The 20,605-nt window shown below is 55.9% G+C and overlaps 2 protein-coding genes across 4 annotated transcripts in view; both read right to left on the reverse strand.

Moving 5' to 3' along the window:
* The window catches only part of KHK (ketohexokinase), a 13,390-nt gene extending 7,316 nt beyond the window's left edge, over positions 1 to 6,074 (reverse strand). Inside the window, exons 1-2 of one of the 3 annotated variants that reach the window (XM_055252527.2) lie at positions 5,212 to 6,074; positions 170 to 286 (exon numbers count right to left, since the gene is read on the reverse strand). In XM_055252527.2, coding sequence (XP_055108502.1) covers positions 170 to 286; positions 5,212 to 5,303 — 209 coding nt within the window. In that variant the 5' untranslated portion in view covers positions 5,304 to 6,074. The remainder of the gene's footprint in view (positions 1 to 169; positions 287 to 5,211) is intronic. The other 2 variants (XM_063622767.1, XM_055252528.2) reach the window with 2 other exon arrangements.
* A 68-nt stretch (positions 6,075 to 6,142) lies between these two features.
* On the reverse strand, positions 6,143 to 13,975 carry EMILIN1 (elastin microfibril interfacer 1). The gene is made up of 8 exons (XM_055252880.2): positions 13,296 to 13,975; positions 12,254 to 12,373; positions 11,572 to 11,792; positions 8,541 to 10,469; positions 8,020 to 8,136; positions 7,543 to 7,560; positions 7,254 to 7,391; positions 6,143 to 6,863 (listed from the first exon to the last, which is right to left on the reverse strand). Exons 1-8 carry the CDS (start codon positions 13,463 to 13,465, stop codon positions 6,526 to 6,528), a joined length of 3,051 nt encoding a protein of 1,016 aa, XP_055108855.1. The 5' UTR covers positions 13,466 to 13,975; the 3' UTR covers positions 6,143 to 6,525.
* Positions 13,976 to 20,605: the final 6,630 nt, after the last annotated feature.

Genomic DNA, 20,605 nt, shown 5'->3' on the forward strand with positions numbered 1-20,605 from the left:
CCACACCAAGGCAGGGCTGGGAGTCTGGTGCTCCGCCATGCCCCCTCCCCGCGTTTCTGCTGGACACAACCCATTTGTAATCTCCCATCCGCCCAGGGTGGATACATCCTTCTTCTCCCAAAACGATGCAGGCAGGCCTTCCCCAGTGGGCTCTCCCTCCTGGACTTACTCAGCAACATGGCCAGGAGCCATCGAGCCCATGAAGGCACAGGGGGCTCCGAGCAGGGAGAGAACGGTGCAGGAGTTGGACGCGTTGCCTCCACGCTGCCATCTCTGGGACAAACACCTGCAAAGCACAGGGAGGGTCCCTGCAGCCCCAGCTGGCTGGTCCCAAGCACAGTCTCCTGTATAGGGGCCTACAGAATGTGACAGATGGGGACTCCTCTCAGAAAGCATCTAGGCCACCGTCTCACTTTGTACCCGGGGCAGCCGAGGCCGGCCAAGGGAAGGAGCTTGGCTGAGAGCGGTGTCTACCTCCCCAGCCCAGGCTAAATTCAAGCTGACAGCAGTTCCTTTCAATATTTCCATCTGTTCCTAGGGCACCAGGAAACCACTCACTTGGGTCCATCACTATTCGAGAGACCCACTAATTCCAGGTCATCTCCTCCTCACCTTTCACCCCAGTCAAAGCAGCTCCAGAGGCTGCACCTTTGGCCTCCTCTTTGAGAGCTGGAGCAACTCCAAGGACCTCGGGGACTAAGTGCCTCTTCCCAAAGGTATCACATTTACACCTACCCCTGTGTTAGGAGTGTCTACTTCAATAGAAACTGCAGAGCTATATAATCAAATGAGTAAGACAGGACAGCAAACCTGGACATTGGTTGTTTAAGAAGTGGCAGCAGGGAGCACTTCTCCATCTTTACTAAAAACCAATCAAAAGGAAACTAACAAGACACACCTGAAGGGTTTCATTGTCATCAGCAGCAAAAATGATAACTTTCACATAGAGGGTCAACGCACTGATGACCTCACAGTGTTACTGGAGCCCAAATGAGAAATCATTAATGAATGTTATTACCTTTGAGGTAAGAATGGTGTTGTTATTTCTATTGTGCCAGTTCCAATAATAATAACAATTGTGGCAGTTTACAATAAAAGGAACAGTACCAAAGAACCACTAATTAAGAGAAAAAACTGAACCAGAATTTTTAGGCCAAAGCATATTTGTACACAAAACTTCAGTTTTGGGAAAAGGGGAGCATGATGTCATTAGAAAAAAATGACAGTAGGCCAGGCACAGTGGCTCATGCCTATAATCCCAGCACTTTGGGAGGCCAAAGCAGGAGGATCACCTGAGCCCAGAAGTTCGAGACCAGCCTGGGCAACCAAAGGGAGCTCTTGTCTCTAAAAAAAAATAAAAAATAAAAATTAGCTGGGTATGGTGGTCCCAGCTACTCAGGAGGCTGAAGTTGGGGGAACGTATGTGCCCAGGAGGTTTAGGCTGTGGTGAGCCATGATACTGCCCTCCAGCCTGGGTGGCAAAGTGAGATCCTGTCTCAAAAACAACAATAACAACAAAAGATAGTACTTTTTTTGTGTTTTTGAGACAGAGTCACTCTGTCACCCAGGCTGGAGTACAATGGCATGATCATGGTTCACTGCAGCCTCAACCTCCCCGGCTCAACTGATCCCCCCACCTCAGTCTCCCAAGTAGCTGGGATTATAGGTGTGCATCACCATGCCCCGCTAATTTAAAAAAATTTTTTGTAGAGATGGCATCTCCTTATGTTGCCCAAGCTGGTCCCGAACTCCTCGGCTCAAGCGATCATCCTGCCTTGGCCTCCCAAAGTGCTGGGATTATAGGTATGAGCCACTGCACCCAGCTGGTCAAAGATTTTCAAGCTGGCCGGGCGTGGTGGCTCACGCCCATAATCCCAGCACTTTGGGAGGCTGAAGCGGGTGGATCACGAGGTCAGGAGTTCAAGACCAGCCTGGCCAAGATGGTGAAACCCTGTCTCTACTAAAAATACAAAAATGAGCTGGGTGTGGCAGCAGGTGCCTGTAATCCCTGCTACTCGGGAGGCTGAGGCAGGAGAATTGTTTGAACCCAGAGGGTGGAGGTTGCAGTGAGCTGAGATCATGACACTGCACTCCAGCCTGGGTGACAGAGTAAGACTCTGTCTCCCAAAAAAAGAAAAAAGAAAAAGAAGATTTTCAAGCTGAGCTTTACAGAAATTTTTACGAAAAGAAAGGAGGAATCTTGAGGGATCTGACTTGATCAATAGTTAAGGACAAAGCTGATGTGGAAACCCAAGTTTCCTGACCCCAAAGCCATTGCTATTTACTCCGTATTTTAAAACTAAAAGTAGTGAGGCCCAAGCATTGATGAAGTTTCTAAGAAAGGGTATAGAATTTTACTCTGGGGAAACCCTTCAAAGTCACACTGATAATTTCCTGTGCAGAAATGCTCAGCTAAAGGCCGGGCGCAGTGGCTCACGCCTGTAATCCCAGCACTTTGGGAGGCTGAGGCAGGCGGATTGCCTGACATCAGGAGTTTCAGACCAGTCTGACCAACATGGATAAACCCCATCTCTACTGAAAGTACAAAATTAGTCGGGTGTGGTGGCACATGCCTGTAATCCCAGCTACTCGGGACGCTGAGGCAGGAGAATTGCTTGAACCCAGGAGGCGGAGGTTGCAGTGAGCCAAGATCGCACCATTGCACTCCAGCCTGGGCAACAAGAGCAAAACTCCATCTCAAAAAATAAAAAAAAGGACACGTCCCAGGGGTCTGGCTGAGCTCCAGGTGGCGGCTCCCGAGAGTCCCCAACTGCCTGTCAAGCACAGAGACCCTGGGACAGGTGGGGCTGAGACACCCAGGAAGGACAGGGTCGCCACTAGGATGTGCTCCTCTGGGAGGCACAACAGACCAGGAGCCAGGCTGCAGGGAACGAGGGCCATGGGGCTGTGGGGGAGGCATGGCCTGGAGTGCAGGGAGCATGATGGACATGGGAAGGGGCCCTTTAGAGAAGTGCCTCGCTCAGTGCCCACCTTCAGAACCTGCCCCATCAGTGTGGGCGCTAGCAGGACCTCCTTCTCCTATCTTCCCGACAGAATTAAGCTGAGAGGAAATGGGACTTCAGCTCTGACAGAAAGAGGCGCTGAGTCTTTCCCCAGGCTCTCCACGGTCCTTGGAGAACCCGTGGCCCTGGAATTTGCACTGTTCCCCTGAGATGAACCCAACTCCTCACTGAGTGCCATGTCCTGCGGCTGCCTCGACCTTGCACAGTGGGTTAGGTCTACACGGTGGCATGCCCGTGCCCCTTCCCCTCTGTCCCCGCACCCCTGGCAAGGGGCCCTAACCTCTGGCAAACCAAAGCAAAGGGTCAACTCCAAGAGACAGTCAGCAGCAAAGGGACAGGGTATACAGGAGATGACAGAGGGCAGGGGCCCTGGACTCCACACTAGGAGACTCGAGCTGCAGCTGCCGCTGTGCCACCATTTAACTCCATGGCCTGAGAAAACATCTCCAAATCTTCAGCTTCCTTATCTATATAAAGGATTTCACTGATCTCTACACAGTTCCCATGGGCTGCTAGGAGGAGAGTATAAAATAATATATGTGATGGTGCTTTGTGACCCTAAGGCCTGAGGAGTGCGGGGGTCTGTCACCTCAGTTAGCCTCGCAGCCATCAGCGCTGTCGTGTCTTTGTGGAGTTCAGTCTTGAACTGCCTCTTATCCGGTTCTTAGCTAGGACAACTGGTATAGCCCAGGAGCAATTCTCAGTGTTCTAAGCACTCACTGCACCAAGAGAAAGCTAGTGTCCCGCGCCACAGAAATGCCTTCACAGCATTACAGTGTAATGGTGGGGCCCTTATCAAGAGGAAATACAAGAACCAATAAGCCAGGTGTGGTGGCTTATGCCTTAATCCCAGTACTTTGGGGGACGGAGACGGACAGATCACTTGAGATCAGAAGTTTGAGACCAGCATGGCCAACATGTCTCTACAAAGAAAAGCCCTGTCTCTACAAAAGAAAAAAAGAATTAGTGGGGCATGGTGGCGTACACCTGTAATCCCAGCTACACAGGAGGTTGAGGCAGGAGAATCGCTTGAATCCAGGAGGCGGAGGTTGCAGTGAGCCAAGATCATGCATTCCAGCCTGGGCAACAGAGCGAGACTCTGTCTCAAAAAGAAAAATAACCAACAAATCGGCTGGGTGCAGTGGCTCACGCCTGCAATCCCAGCACTTTGAGAGGCCAAAGCAGGACTTCTTGAGCCCAGGAGCTCAAGACCACCCTGATCAATATAGTGAGAACCCATCCCTATACAAAACTTAAAATACAGCTGGGATGGTGACGTGCATGTGTGGTCCCAGCTACTCAGGAGGCTGAGGTGGGAGGATCACTTGAGTCTGGAGGTCAAGGCTGCAGTGAGCATGGTTGCACCACTGCACTCCAGCCTGGATGACAGAATGAGACCCTGTCACACACACAAAAAAATAAACAAGTGACTCTTCAGTTTCTAGCAGACAACTGAGAAAGATGTTTTCCACTACTAAACAGTGTTCATTGACCTTTGTGAAAAGGACTTCTGGTAAACCCCTGTTGGAATTTAGCACCAGGAAAAAGCTTGCTGGGGCTCATGAACCAGCTCTATCCATACATAACCCATGGCATCTCATGTTTGCCTCCAGTGCCAGCAAGCCTTGAGCTATAGTCAAAGCTCAAATACCATGGTCTTAAATGTTCTCCAACAGTTTAACTGTACATACTTTTTACTGTAAGCTACCTCAAATCTTTCTCAGAAATAGGTGCGAGATATGTGTGATAAATAAGTTAGAAGTAAATGTTGATGAGAGGCAAGTGCATAGGCTTGGGATTTAAAAAGAAGCAGCAGAAGCTGGAAACGGGTCCTGCACCTTGGTAGCTGTGTGCCCCTGGATAAGCCTCTTCGTCTCTGAATCTATACTTGCTTATCAGTAAAATGGGGATCCTGATGCCTGACACCTGACACCTGATGCCTGAGTTGAAATGGAAATTGGCTAACACGATGCTATTAAATCCTGGGTCTTCTTATTAAAGGCCTCAATCCCTTCCTCTCTTCTCTCATGCTGGGAGCCCCCAGGATTCCCGGGTAGAGGGGGTGGGTCCAGCCTTGAAGCTGGGCTCTCAGGGTCTCACTGCGGGGTCTCTGCAGCTTCGGTCGCTGGCACAAATACTGGACTGCAGCAGCCCCTGGGGTCCCCTAGGGGGACCTGGGCGCCCCTACCTTATCTCCGAGTCCTCCTTAGGGTACTTGTCCACCAGGCTGATGACGTCCAGCACCACTAGCCCCACGCACAGGATCTGCTTCTCTTCCATGAGGCTGCTCCCAGAGCTTCCTGCCCGCCTGGCTGACGGGGTTCCTCCCGGCCTCTGCCTCTTATCCAGGAGGATGGTGTCCCCGCTCCCAGCTGCCCTGGCTCCTCCTCCGCGTGGGAGCTCCTCCTCCAGGGAGCCACCTGCAGCGGCCAGGGGTGCAGGGAACGAAAGGAGCAGGGCCCTTGCTCCCGACACCCGAAGACCCGAGCTGGTCTGGGAAAGCCAACCCAGAGGTCTTGGTCTCTGGTCTTCCGGTAGCAGGTGGCCTGGGCCTGCAGATGGCAACGCCTCCCACTTCTCAGCCTCAGTTTCCTCGCTTGTCAGATGGACTCGGAGCTGATGCAAACCTTTTTAAAGCGCGGCTAAGCGATCTCGAGAGTGCAAAGAGAAAATGCGCTGGAAATACGCTACTTGCCCCGCCCTCTGCTGCACCTGCGTCTCCGACTCCCGACCCGCGAGGTAGAGCTGGGCCTCGCATCTGCAGCCCTGCCTGAAGCCCGCGGTCGCGGCTGCCCCGCCCCGCCCGGTTAGTCCCAGCCGAGGCCACGCCTCCGCCGCGGAGCAGCGGGACCCGCCGGGTGGGCGGCAGCCTCACGTGGCGGGAACGCCGAGCGCCCCCTGGCGGACGCCGGCGAAACGGGCGTGACACGAGCGAGATGTCGCAGGAGCTGGGCGGGCGCCGCTTGCTGCCTGAGCCAATCCCGAGCCGCCCCGAGCCGGGCGGAGGCGACGAGCGCAGTGCGGAACCTGGGGTCCTCTCCGGAGGCCGTCGTCTCTCCCGCCCCGTGCCCTGTGCACGCCCGGCAGCCCCCGACCCCGTACCGTAGCAGAACGGTTCGTTTAGAAAAACCAAGTGTCTTTATTCCTGGATCATTTAGTACGACGGTGGGCGGCGCCCGCGCGGGGGAGCCTGGAGCCCAGGGAATCGGCCTGGAGGGCCAGTGGAGGGAGCAGAGGGTGCGAGGATCAGCTCCTCCGCAGGCCGTCCCTGGAGGGGTTCTTGGGGGATCGCGCCAGGCCAAAAGTCTGCATGGGCGGCCCTGAGCCTCCCTGAGCCGGCGCGCCCCGGGCGTGGGGAGAGGCCGCTCTGGGCGCGGTGCCGCTGCGGCCCCGGGTGCGGCGCTCGCCCAGGGCTGGGTGCCCCATCTCAGGCGGGACCCCAGGAGCCCGCCGCCCCCGCTGTCTCTTCAGCCGGCGTAGACACGTCGGTCGGGACCCCAGTCTACGCGTATTCAAGCTCTGGGTCCCCATAGAGCAGGGCCCCGCTGAAGATGGTGAGCGGCTCCTCCGAGTGCGCCAGCTGCCCCATGACCAGGTCGACGCAGACCGTGTCCCCAGCCTGCAGCGGCAGGATGAGGCTGAAGACGCCCAGGGTGCCCGGGCTGGGCTGGCTCTCGGCCACCGGCTTATTCTCCAGGCCCTCAGGCTCGTAGCCGCCGGAGTCTACGCGGGCCACGCCCTGGTTGGAGCGGGACAGCACGGCCTCCACTTTCTCGTGTCGGTGCCCAGTCAGCACGGCGCTCAGCAAGTAGCGTCCAGCCAGTGGCGCTGTGAACACGCCTGGGGACAAGGATAGCAGTCAGGGGTGCCAGGGAAGCTCCGGGGAGCGCATCAGAACTCCTGGACTGAGGAGGGACCCGCTGAGTTTTTTCCCCTCACTGGAATGTAAGCGGCAGGGAACTGGGGGCTTTGTTCACTATGCATTCCCAGCACTTAAAACAGTGCCTGGGCAGGAGCAGGCCCCAGTAGATATCTGCTGAATGAATGAATGAATGAATGACTACTTCTTCTCCCCACTGGCTGAGAATAAATAAATGAAGAAAGAGCCGGGGTCTCCCCAAATCAGAGAATGAAAAGAGTCACACTGTCGGAAGCGGCAAGAATGGGAAGATATCACTGCACACCTCACCCATTTCTCCAACCATTCAACCCAGCCCCTCACAGGCCTACCTGTCTCTGGATCATAATAGCCTCCATCATTGAGCAGGACTCTGTCGAAGGGGACCGTGCCTGGTTCAGACCGGGGCAAACTCAGGGCAGCTGAAAATGCCACTCGGGGCACAGGGGCTGCTGGTGCCCCCTCCACTCCTGAGCGGGAAGGGTGGATGTTAAAGGGGATGCTCAGGGCAGAGTGCCAGCCCCCTTCCCCTGCTGGATCCCCAGCCCAGGGCTGCCCGAGGACCTCCATCCTCCAACCCCTAGTCACTTCTCCCTCCAGAATGAAATGAAAGGCACTCACCCTGTTCACCTTGAGGACCTGTGAGAAGAGGAAAGGGAGCAGTGAGAAATAAAGCAGCTCTCACTAAGTCACTCAGCAAACATCTGCTGAGGCTCTCCTGTTGTGCTGGGTGCTACATGGACTTCAAAGCAGGAATTGGGGTATCAAGAAAAACAGGAATAGGTAGGGTCCATTCTGTTCAACTGCTGGGCCATCCCAGCCTTTCACACCCCACACAGCTATAACAGACTCAGCTTTCGTCTCCAGTACTGCAGTGGGGCCAACATTATCCGTTAGCCTCCTAATACCCATTAACCAAACACAGTGACTATCACAGTGCCTCCTCACTTTCCTCTGATTTCCCCTTATCAGTCAGGTAGTACCCAATTCCCCTTGTCAAGTTCAGAGTGGAACGTCAAGCCTGGGGCTGCCAGCGGGGGTCAGGGGTGGAGGGGGCAGTGGCAACCCTGACTGCAGCAAGGATCTCAGTGCACATACCTGGTGGCCCGATGGGCCCCTCTTGCCCATCCTTGCCTGGCGATCCTGGAGGTCCAGCAGGGCCTGGGGGTCCTTGCAGCCCAGGAGGCCCTGGGGGCCCAGCCTCTCCTGCAGGCCCTACAGTGACAAAATTGAGTTGAAGGAGGGCCATAAAAGGAGTTTCCAATGGATAAGGAAGGTGGGTGGTGGCTTCATGAACAGGGAGAAGATGGATGGAACAGGTGGAGCTTTGCAGGCTGAGGGGGCGATAAGGTCCCTTGCTGCATATGCTGGATCCCTGGCTGGGAGAGCAACATCCTCTCTCCACCCACAGGCCTAGTGAGCAGCCAGAGGGAGGGCAGTGAGCTAGGACCTTGCATCATCTCTTGCAGGCGAACTATAACGCCTGGAATAGTGGTTGGGGCTGCAATTCATGCTGGGAAAAGCAAGGAGAAAGTAGATGAGTTGGAAGCTGGGCTGGGGGAGGGGGAAGAAAAATAAGGGGCTTGAAAGGGGTCCCCTCATGCCTTTCGTCCCCTCACCAGTAAGGTCCTTCAGGCTGAGCTGGTGCAGATGGTCCTCCAGGAGCTGCAGGGAGCTGTTAAGGGCACCCAGCCGCCTGCCCAGGCCCGCCTGTCCCCCGACCAGCTTCTCCAGCAGGGCTGCCTGCGTCTGGCTGGTGGTGTTGGTTTCCCGTAGCCCAGCCCAGAGCCCAGCCACGTGTTTGGAAAGGCCCTCGCGCAGGCTCTGCAGTCCCCCAGCCACAGTGTCCAACCGTTCACAGACACCCTCAAGACGGCCCAATCGCCCCTCTAAGCTGGGGCACTGGCCGGCCTGTGCCTGTCCCTCCTCTAGGCCTCGGAAGCGCTCCTCACTCTCCGTAGCATGCTCTGTGGCCTCCTGCTGCAGCCTGTTAATCTCAGAAATGATGCGGTCCTTGGTTGCCCCCAGGTCAGCCAGATCAGCGCCCTGGCCCTCCACAGTGGTCTGGAGCTCATTCAGTGAGTCATTGAGGGAACTGAAGGTGAGAATAACCTCAGAGAGCTCTCCTTGCAGGGCCTGCAGGGCTGAGCCTGAGCTGCCCCCAAACACGCTGAAGCCGTCCAGGGGCCCACGGCTTGGGCCCCCAACACCTGGACCAGCCCCAGGACCCCGAGGAGGCAACAGGGGGCAGGAGCAGCGCTCCACACCATCCCGAAGGCGGCCTAGTTCCTCTTGGACTCCACCACAGGCCCCACAGCCCTCATCCCCATGGGCCTGCAGCAGTCCCTCCAGTTGGCCTAGCCGGGCGGCAGTGAGATTCAGCCTTAGCGTGAACTCTGCAGCTGTCTCATCCTGGGCATCCACACGATCCTGGAGCCGGCCCACAACCCCTTGTAATCCCTCCAGCATGGCCTGCCGGGCCTCCCCCGCTGCTTCCACCGTGTGCAGGCTGGAGCCCAACAGCCGCAGCTGCCCCTCACTGTCCAGCACCCTGCGCTCCAAGGCACTGAGGATCTCGCTGACCTGAGAGTCCTGCTCCCCAGGGGCCCCAGAGCAGAGCTGCCCGCATGCCTGCATGGCCCCTGCCACCTGCTCCTCCAACAGATCCAACCGCCCCCCCAGCTCCCCGCTCACATTGGCCAGCAGCCCCCTCAACTGCTCTAGTCGGCCCCGGGCAGCAGGCAGCCAGTGGCCCAGCCCCCCAGGAGCCCCAGGCCAGCTCTCCTCCTGCTCCTCCGAGGGGCCTAGGGTGGAGTTGAAGCGGTCCTCCAGGCGAGACAGGCGGGAGGCCAAGCTGGTGTAGCCTGGGGGGTGGCCCCCCTGCCCTGCGGCTCCTCCCAGCTCTGTGCCTCGCCGCCCACTCAGCACTGTCACTGAGCCGGCCACGACATCCAGCCTGCGCTCCAGCTCTGCCAGTCGCCGGCCCAGCTCTGGAGAGCAGCATTCCTGAGGGGGCCTGCGGCCCACGGCCAGCCCGGCGAGGTGCCGTTGCCGCTCCTCCACCGAGGCCAGCAGCTTCTCCATTGCTCGCAGCCGCTCCCTGTCCTCCTGCTGCTGCCGGCGGAAGCCATCTAGCCCGGCCAGGCACACGGAGCAGGACTCCTGCAACCGCTGCTCCAGCTGCCGCAGCAGCTCCTCACTGGGGCCCGGAGGGGCTGAGGCTGGGGTTGGGGCCCTGCTGCCCCCACTGCTGCTGCTGCCGCCATGATGGTTGTTGAGGTGACCCAGCTCCTGGTCGTGGGTGGAGACGCGGGTGTCCAGGAGCTGCAGCTGGTGCTGGATCTCATTGAGGGTTTCATGCACCCCAGGGCGGGCAGCCGCATCAGCTGGCTGCTGCCTCCCGTTGAAGGCCGTCTCCACAGCCCTCTGCACATCCTCTGCCAGGCGCCCGCTCAGTCCTTGCAGGACGCCCCGCAGGCCTTGCAGCTCCTTGGTCAGGCTCTGCACCTGTTCCTCCAGCTGCTGCACCTTCTCTGACTCCCCAGGACCTGAGGAGAGGGGAAGGCAGAAGGCAGAGGGGCTGGACCCCAGAGCTCAAGGCCCCTGCTCACCCCAGCTCCAGCAAGGGTCAGATGCCCAGGCTGGCTCTGCCTCTCCTTTGGGTGATTTTGGCAAGAGGAAAAAAAAGAAACTCCATTCACTGAATGTCTCTAGGCCAAATATGAACCATGGGTCTGTTCTTCAATAACTCTCCTGGGGAGACACCATGAACTCTTCCCATCATATAGGCTGGGAAACTGGACCAGAGATATTAGGTGCCTGGCCATGGATCACAGGTTTAATAAATGGCAGTGCTAAGTTTCAAACCCAGACCATCTATCCAGCCCCCAGGTCCATGTTCTTTCCACCTGCCCAGAGTGCCTCTTCTTGGAAACTCTTTTCTCTTCTGTGAAAGGTTAATGACACTCTTCTGTCATGGGGCTGTCAAGAGGGGTGAAATGGGAGTGTAGGGAGGCACTTTGGATGCCACAACAGTAGCTACCACTGGGTGACACTTCCCTGCAACACCACGGGGACGAAGAAGAGGCTCTGTGGATGGTGAAAGTTGGCCAGCAGTTCCTGTTCGCATAATTATAGTACGGCTATCTCGGGGCAGGGAAACAGCACATCCGGTGGGCAGCACGCAGGAGGGAAGGCAAGCCACGGGAACTGCTGCATGCTGGGACCTGCGGTCTCCAGAGGCCACAGAGGGGTCTGGGATCTGTAGTCAGGTGCAATGCATGCTAGGATTTGTAGTCTCAACTGTCTGTCCCCACAGACCAAGCTTCTCAAAGGAATGCCCCTTTCTCCTGCAGCTGTTTGAAGGATCTTGGCCACATGTGGGCGTGTGCGAGCACCTTCTCTTTCTTGGCCTTCTTTTTCTCAGTCTCTCCATCTTTTGCATGCTCTCTGTCTCTCACACAGACACACACACACACACACACACACACACACACGCAGGGAATCTCTGCGATCTCACTAACCCTTCTGCCCCTCTCTTCTCTCTGGCATAGAGCACTGGGGATTCCCCCAGCAGCCTGGCCCCACATTTCCCATTGCATCGGATCACCATTTGGAACTTGCCGCCCTTGCAGCAGCTCCCACACTCACCTTCTCCCCCCAGTCCACTGAGGGGGCTGCCTGCACTGGAGCCAGAGAGGTTGGGGCGGGCAGGCCGGGGCAGGGGCCGTGGTGTGGAAGACGCAGGCCCCAGCGCTGGAGCAGGACTCTCAGCACAGTCATCGCCCCCATAACCCTGACAGCACCTCCACTCCATGTCTGTCACTGTCTTGTAGGCCACACGGTAGCGAGGGCGGAGGAAGCGGCGGTACCTGGCAGAGGCAGAAGGAGGCCTCTTTATTCCTCCCTGTACTGTCAGTGACCCTGGTCCCTGTCCTCAAGGGTGGGCAGCTGCTGGTGGGCATGGCCTGTCCCTCAGGCTGGGTCCCTCTTACTGTCCAACATGTGGCCTTGCTCAGCTGACAGCTGTCAGCTTTTTGGCCAAGGGTTAAATCCCTGCTTTTCCTTCCCTTGCCTTGTGCTGGAACCTTGAACTCCTCTGCTTGAGCCTGAGCCATCCCAGAGAAGGCATCTGGGACTGGCGCGTGAGGCAGATTTGCCCTCAGTCTCCCACCAGCCAAACTGTTGTCTCAGTATCTCCTCAAAATGGCTGTGGCCCTAGCCCCTGACCTGCCCTCGCTCCCTGCTTTGTACAGACTCCCTGAGTCAGCCACCCACCATCTGCCCTCACCCAGTTCCAATTAAGGGCCTGTTCCCTGGCCCTGGGACTCACATGATGCTTTGGGGACATTGGGGCTGGCCCCAGGCACAGGGCTGGTACTTGACATATGTCTCCACTCCATCCTCAAGGACACAGCTCACTGTCCGGGTCACCACATAGGCACACCAGTTCCTGTAGGTACAACCCCCTCTGGGTCCAAGGACCAAAGATACACGCCCTGGAGGAGGGCCTAGGGGCTACCAGAGGGGCTGAGGAAGGCTCCAAAGATGCAGGGCCCTTGGGGATCAGTGAGAGCCAGGGCTTTGGCATGGCCACCCTCCCTATCCCCCACGTTTTCCTGTGTAGCAGAAGCAGATAAAGACTTTTCAAGATGGGGAGAGGCGCAGAATGGAAAACCACAGAGCAGTCAATCCTCATGGCGGTGGGGTCCCGGGGAGCTCCTGAATGTACACAATCATGTGTGTCCCTTTCTGGGCCTGTCTCAGTCCCCAGTTTGGCATGCCATGTGCGCATAGCCAGCCCGGGCCCTGTGGGTGATCTGAACACTGGCTTCCACCCCACCCCTCCGGGAGAGGACGGGCAGGCCAGCTCGGGGTTAAGTAGAGAATAAGCCATTGATGAGCCTGCTCCTCTTGGGGATTGCAGTTCTATACTCCTGGCCCCATTCATGCTGGCCTCTGATCTGTGTCTGGCTGGAGGGCTGGAGGGAACAGAGCTGGAGTGGTGTCAGAATTATGGATTACTGGATGGGGCCAAGGGAGCCCTAGAAGGGGACAAAAGTTCTCCCTGAGGCTCTGGGGCTGGGATACAGAGGGCAGCTGGCAGGAAGGCCTGGCCCGCTCCCCTCAGGACAGCTTCCCTGGGGCATGTGGGAGCGGACCCCCTAGGTGACCCAGGGAACATATGTGTTCAGGGGGTCCTGGAAAAGGCCCGGTGGGAAGGTGGGCATGTGAGGAGCCACCTGATGGATGGGCTTCTTACTCTCCCTCTGCCCTGCATCAGCGGACGCAGCCTACGGCAGAGAGCCAGGCAGAGGTGGCATTCTGACCCCTTTCTCACCACCCACACCTCGGGCTGGGACCCAGACTCTTACCTGTGGCGGCTGGCCGGCCGCGGGGCACTCTGGGCCTGGGGCCCCCCGGGGCTGAGGGCCCCACTGGACCCTGTGTAGAGGCTGAAACCTCGAGGAGGGTAGCTGGCGGCCCCTGCAGCTGCGGTCAGCAGGCAGCAGAGGTAGCAGCTCCAGAGGGTGCGGGGGGCCATGGCGGGGCGCTCCACAGTGGCCCTCAGAGACTCATCCCGCCCAGCCACTGGCGCCTCTGCCGGCCCCGGGGATGCTGCTGCTCCACAGGACAGCCCGAGCCCGTCCTGTCCGTCCCAGCTTCCTGCCGACAGCCCCCGGCCACACGTCTTCTCCTTGGCTGCCTGGCCTGACCCCCTCCCCTCCTCTTTCCTCCTCAGCTCCTGTCCGTCCCCGCTTGTTTCCTTCCGCTCTCCTCTTCACTTCTGAGGGGGTTTGTTCTCTGTGCCCCCTCTGGCCTCCCGCGCCTGGTCCCTGCCCCTCTCAGGAGCTGCGTCTCAGAAGTTGCGTCCTGGGCGTCCGCCCCCTCGTCCCAGCTGGCCCTCTTCTGGTCTCCCTGTCCTCTTTCCCTGATGACCGGATCCTGGGGGTGACAGGGCTTTGCCCCTGTGGCTGTTCGGAGGCGCGAGAGTGGCTGTGGGGCGGGCCCTGGCCTCCTCCTCCCTGCTGGCTCCCCTCCCTTCCCCCCGTCTGGCTGGCGGTCCGGCCTCCCCCTTCCTCCCCCCACCTCTCCAACCATCGTGCGCCACATCTGCTTCTTGTTAACTCCGGGAAAGAGGGAAAAAAAAAGGAAAAACAGAAATGTGGAGTTGCCTCCGGGCTTGAGGCCAGCCTCTCAGATGGGCCACATGGAGTCAGGGCCAAAGCCAGGGCCAAAGTTGAGGCCCAGGGCTGGTCACTCCGACTGGGAACGGGAGCCAGAGCTGCAGCTCCCCTGGGGCTGGAGCAGGCCTCCCCTGGGGGAGAGGGCCCCAGAGAGGGAGCCCAGAGGGGAGGGTGGGAGGGAAGGACTGGACAAGGGAGAATGAACTTGGAGGGCTCAGCAGGACTTCACTCGCCGTCTAGTCTAGCAGTCTCCTTTTAGAGATGTGAAAATTGAGGTCAGAGTGGGAGAGTGACTTGTCCAAGGTAACACAGCAAGTCAATGGTGAGGCTGAGAACACACACTAAATACCAGGTCAGTGACTTGGGAGAAAGGAGGAGAGGGGAATGTGCTGCTGGGCCAGGGAGGAAAAGGTCAAGGACTCCACTGAGGCAGACGGGAAATCCACAGACGACAGAAGAGGAAGAAAGGGCTGGGTGTGGTGGCTCACGCCTGTAATCCCAGCACTTTGGGAGGCTGAGATGGGCAGATCACAAGGTCAGGAGTTCGAGACCAGCCTGACCAACATGGTGAAACCTCATCTCTACTAAAAATACAAAAATTAGCCAGGCGTGTTGGCGCACGCCTGTAATCCCAGCTACTCAGGAGGCTGAGGCAGGATAATCACTTGAACCTGGGAGGAGGAGGTTGCAGTGAGCCAAGATCACACCACCACACTCCAGCCTGGGCGGCTGAGCGAGACTCTGTCTCAAAAAAAAAAAAAAAAAAAGAAGAAGAAGAAGAAGAGGAAGAAAGGCACCTGGCAATGGGGAGCAGGATTCTGTCAAGCAGTAGAGGGCACGTGGGCAGGAAGAGAAACAACCTTTCTTAAAGGGATAAATGAAAATGGGTCCTGGGCTTGTTTTGGTGATGGTCAGGCCATAACCAGATGAGGGTGGGGGGTGAGGTAAATCGGGACCTATCTTTAGAGCACCAAAGGAAGTCAGTCCCTAGCCTGGAGGCAAGCCTGATAGCTCTCAGTGACAGGCAAAGAGCCATCAGCCTGACCTGAAAGTTCCACCTGTGCCATCTTGATCTAAAAGCTTGGTCCCCGTCACCATCTGACCCTCAGTGCTTGACCAGGGTCTCCAGGTGGTGGGATGCTTGGGAGAAAGAAACAGAAGCACTAGACAGAAAGGAGACAGGAGAATGCTGTGTGCCAGGCACTGCGGAGGTGCCCACATAGCAAAGGCATAGGTAAGACCCAGACGCCGTCCACTAAGGAGAAACTGAGGTTGTTGGAGAACGGGACACAAGCCCCCAAACAGAGAACCATCACAAGCCAGGACAGAAGAAGTGCCAAGGGACAGGACAGAGGTATGATGTGTGTTCCAGCTAGGAGGAGGGAAAGACAGCTGGCTGCTGGAGACAGTCAGAGGAGAGGCTGGAAAAGACAAAAGCTGAACAGCATTGGGGCGGGGGCGGGGGTGGGGGGCAGGAGTCAAGAACAGAGACAAGGTGGGGAGAGAGATTTCAGGCTCAGGAAGAGCGGTCTGCTTCAGTCTCCTCAGCTGTAACACAGGAATAACAAGACGCCCCATCCCATTTTGTGAGGATTAAGTCAATGCATGTAAAGCATTCTAGAACAGTGCCTGGCAAATGGTAAATGCTCAATCAACGTTAGCTCTTTTTTTTGTGTCAGGAAAAAATGGGACCGAAATTCAGAGAGGTAGATTGTGGACAAATTAGGGAGAGGCTCAAATGACTGGTTATGAGGTTGTATTGCAAGTTTTTGAGTAGAAGCATATACACATACACGAAAGAAGGTATTGTGGGTGAGAGCGCTGAATACAGTGTCAGAGCACAGGCAATGTAGCCCCAGCTCCTCCTGTCACTATGACCCAGCAAATCCCATGACACCACTGGGAGTCTATGTGTCATCTAAAGTCCCTTCCAAATTCTACATTGCAAAGTGATGCAGACTTGGGCTCTGGTGGTGACAGTGACCATGGATAGGCAGGGAACGTTGTGACTGCTTGGTGACTGCCTGAGTAATGAGGGACCAGATGAAGGGAGACACGAGAGAAGATTCCAGCATTTGAGCCAGGACGGGGAAGTCGGTAAGAGAGCAGGTTTGGAGGAAAGAAAAGTGATCATAGTTTGAAGATACTGAATTTAAGATGAGAGTAACACATCCTAGTGGAAACCAGTGTCCAGGATGGTTAGCAATGGTGGGCCATTGATTCTTCCAACATGTGCAGGGCAATAGGTGGAAGCCATGAGAATGAATGCCATCAAATCATCATTGTAACTCTGAACTATCTTGCCTCCAATGTCCTATGACCCAGAATGTGACCTTGATGGCTAAGAGAAATGTTTGTGAAAAGACAGGGTCAGGCTGGGTGTGGTGCCTCACGCCTGTAATCCTAGCACTTTGGGTGGCTGAGGTGGGAAGATCACTTGAGGTCAGGAGTTTCAGACCAGCCTGGCCAAATGGTGAAACCCCATCTCTACTAAAAATATGAAAATTAGGCCAGGCACGATGGCTCATGCCTGTAATCCCAGCACTTTGGGAGGCCGCGGTGGGTGGATCCCATAAGGTCAGGAGTTCGAGACCATCCTGGCCAACATGGCGAAAGCCTGTCTCTACTAAAAATACAAGAATTAGCCAGTGTGGTGGTGTGTGCCTGTAATCCCATCTACTGGGGAGGCTGAGGCACGAAAATCGCTTGAGCCCAGGAGGCAGAGGCTGCAGTGAGCCAAGATTGTGCCACTGCACTCCAGCTTGTGCAACAGAGTGAGACTGACTCAGAAAAAAAAAGTGGGGGGTGGTTGGTTAAAGTAAATGCTGGAACAAACAGAAACGGAAATTTGTAGTTGCCCCTTAGAGCCCTGGGGATCAGCACACAGGGAGATTTGAAGGAAATGTTCACAGGAGATCCCGATTTCAAAGAAGTTTTCAGTGGAAGGCTGCAGCTTTGTCCCTGGTCTCTAGGCTCTGGCTCTGGCCCTGGCAGGAAGCCAACCCACTTCCCCTCCAGATTGCCCCAGCTGCTGCTATGGGTTTTCTTTCTCTGCTCTTCTCCCTCTCTTAGCCCTTAGGAGGCTTCTGGCAACCTGAAAAGTCACCCCAGCCATCTTGTCACTGCCCAGTTGTTACCCATTCCCTCTCCTACCCTCTGAAATTCAAAAATCTGTTGTATAATTTAAGTGTATCAAGTGAAAAATGTTGGCTTTGAAATATAGTTGCAATAGGTTGCATTTCATTTGCCTTTATGTAATTAGGAGACGAGACCTAGGAGCTATCATGAATGTTTGTGAAATCACAAAGATATCAGTGGCTCTGGGTTCACCAGGGAGGATGCTTCCCCTTGCTGGCTTGAGTGGGCAAGCAGGCTACAATGGAGACTAAAGTTAGAGTGCAGTGTTAGTGGTGATGGTGGCAGTGACATGCTGGTGGTGGTATTGGCAGGCAGCCATAAATTTCCAAAGCAATTGGTAAGAGTTCCTGACCCCTCAAAAAGTTAAGTTGTTGGTGGCACTAGGACATGATCTATTTTACAACCTCTCCAAGGTGGGTAATTTCCAAGGATCTAGTGCCAATTGGTCCTACAAGGCAATTAACTCATTCATTCAGCTTCACTGACTGAGCAAGAGTTCATGACCAGGGTCAGGACAACCGTGGGCACCAGCAATAAGGAGCATTTTATGTCTAGCCTCTCAGAGGACTGAATATTGGGAGGGAAAAAGGGGGAATAATATGATTTGGGGCCTGGCGCTGTGGCTAACGCCTGTAATCCCAGCACTTTGGGAGGCCAAGGCAGGAAGATCACTTGAGGTCAGGAGTTGGAGACTAGCCTGGCCAGCATGGTGAAACCCTGTTTCTACTAAAAATACAAAAATTACCTGGGTGTGGTGGCACAATCCTGTAATCCCAGCTACCCAGGAGGCTGAGGCAGGAGAATCGCTTGAACCTGGGAGGCAGAGGTTGCAATGAGCTGAGATTGCATCACTGCACTTCAGCCTGGGTGACAGAGTGAGACTCATCTCAGAAAAAAAAAAAAAAAAAAGTGATTTGGGCCTTGGGTCATGCCAATCCACATGGGAATTCAAGTTTGTGGGGAGTCTTGAGCAAAAGCCCACTTTTCTCCAAAGAGATACACTTTACTTTTCCTTTCAGCTCTTCCTCCAGGTTTAATACTTTAGCAGCCGATGTCCCTGAACCCAGTCCCCCCTCTCCCAGGTCTTGTTGCTTTCTCACAAGCTGAGCCTAATCTTGGCCTCATGTCCTTTCCTTGAAAATGTCACACTAATCACTAAGATTGAGCTCCACAAGTGCCCCCCAGTCATTTCCCTCCACATCCTCCCAAATCCTCCCAGGATGAGGCTGTGCCTGTCTCACTTCCCACATAGTTTTTTTATTCAAGCTTGGTTAGAGATTTGTCAGTTCTTAGTTAAGTCTAGTTCAGTCTCATAGACTGTTTTTTGTTTCAGTTCTTCCAGGCACTGGGCCAAATGACCCATCCAAAACTGATGAAGACTCACTGACCTAGGCACAGGAAGTTCTGCGAGGTGAATGAATTTCTGGGTGGTCCTAAAATAAATCCTTTCCTTCTTGTGCCTAATCCTAGGACAACCTATTGAGTCCACAGTTTGACCTGGAACATGGAGTGGAGGTAGGAGGAAGAGGTAACACTGCTCTTTCACCAGTTTCTAGAAACTTGGTGAAATCAATTACCTTCTGGGCCTCAGTTTCCTTCCTTCCTTTTTTTTTCCCCCTGAGACAGGGTCTCTCTCTGTTGCCCAGGCTGGAGTGCAATGGTGCAATCTCGGCTCACTGCAACCTCCGCCTCCTGGGTTCATGCGAGTCTCCTGCCTCAGCCTCCTGAGTAGCTGGGATTACAGGCATGCACCACCAGCTAATTTTTGTATTTTTAGTAGAGACAGGGTTTCACTACATTGGCCAGGCTGGTCTCAAACTCCTGACCTCAGGTGATCCTCCCACCTTGGCTTCCCAAAATGTTGGGATTACAGGTGTGAGCCACCATGCCTGGCCAGTTTCTTTCTTCATAAGATGATTTTGAAGGCCCCTTTCGGCTCTGATAGTCTAGGATACTATGCACCTGGGTCAATTGGTTTTAAGCACTTCCAAGGCTTTCTTTCATGTCATTTTCAGTCTAGAAAGTTTAACTTTCAGGGCGGCCTAAAGGTAGAGCTTATTTTTAAAAGGGAGGGCTAGTTCTGATTCAACAGTAGACCTAAGTGTTTGGTTGGACTTGGATCTGCTGCAAATTTCCAGGAGACATGAAGCATAATGATGTATAATCCTTAAGACCTAGACCCTTACTGTCCCAGAGAGGAGCTGGAAACAGACTGCTCACTGAGGGATGCATAAGGGAGTACCTGTCTGGGGTTTCACCAGTGTTATGTGGAGGGGACTCGGCTTTCTAAATATCAAGCTTCTGGGAAATATTGAGTGGGGGCTGGTGGTGAGGTGGGGGGAGGCCAGGGGAACTACAGACTACTAAAGGCAGGGATTATGTTTAGGAGCCACCGGGCTGAAGCCCTGGGGGACAAACTGTTGATGGTTCCAGGCCAGGGAAGGCCACTTTGGGATAGTGCATCCCCAGCTCAGTGCACACAGGCGGCAAACTGGTCCCCTGTCCCAAGCCCATAGCATCTCCTGTAGAGTTTTCTTTGGCTCCGAGAAGCAGAGGCCTCCCCTGAGCCCTGGCCCCCCTCTACCGCAAAGCAACTGGCTTCCATTACCCCTGACAGCTCCAGAGCAACAGCCCAGCCCCTGGCCCCGGCCTGGCTCAGTGCCGTTCCCTTTTATGGTGAAGCTGAGAGCATGGAGTGAGGGGGGAGAAAGTTCTGGCTGGGCAGAGGCTTGGGGAGTTCCAGGGTGCCTCTTCCCTCGCCAGAGACCCTCGGGTACCCGCAGCCACCGCTCTTCGTTCTCTTCGGCGACCTAATCTGTCCTGAACCCAGGACCCCTCTTGCTTGTCCCAGCCCTTCCTCCTCCTCTCCATTCCTCCCCTTCTCCCTCCCCCACATCCGGGGGGTGATTTCCCACTTGGCCGAAGTCCCACGGTTTGGGTTTTGATTCCGGGAGGGTCCGCCCTATTTCCGACGCCCACCTCCGGGGGTAGAGTGGAGGGAGGGAGCCCGGCTAAGACAGAACCTGGTCAGATCACAAAAGGCAGGATGGTTCTACTTGGTTGCATGTGGGTCACAAAAGGATGGCGCCGGAGAAAGGAGCACCTGGCAGCACCAGCCCTGTCCCCATTCTACAACGCCTCCCACCCCTGTCCCCGCCGTCGGAGCCAGGGAGAGGGCACTGAGGGCAGGACCCAAAGGAAGCACCTGGTTGGGCCGGGCCGGGAAGCGAAGGGTGGGCAGCAGTACTGAGGGCCGGGGCCGGGGCCGGAAGGGGGTTGGAGTATCCCGCCGGCCCCGCCGCTGCACCCTCGCCCCAGCCCACTCCTCGGCCCCGGGGAGGCGGCCACCACGGCTTTGC

Source organism: Symphalangus syndactylus, chromosome 18 (genome assembly GCF_028878055.3).
Source record: "Symphalangus syndactylus isolate Jambi chromosome 18, NHGRI_mSymSyn1-v2.1_pri, whole genome shotgun sequence".
Lineage (NCBI taxonomy): Eukaryota > Metazoa > Chordata > Mammalia > Primates > Hylobatidae > Symphalangus > Symphalangus syndactylus.

What these genes read in the sequence shown, in the direction of transcription:
- EMILIN1 (XM_055252880.2), bottom strand. Translation starts at nt 13,465, where the DNA reads ATGGCCCCCCGCACCCTCTGGAGCTGCTACCTCTGCTGCCTGCTGACC. An exon ending in CAGTGGACTGGGGGGAGAAG is followed by an intron (nt 10,470 to 11,571) that starts GTGAGTGTGGGA and finishes CCCTCTCCTCAG; the next exon opens with GTCCTGGGGAGTCAGAGAAG. An exon ending in CAGCCTGAAGGACCTTACTG is followed by an intron (nt 8,137 to 8,540) that starts GTGAGGGGACGA and finishes TTGTCACTGTAG; the next exon opens with GGCCTGCAGGAGAGGCTGGG.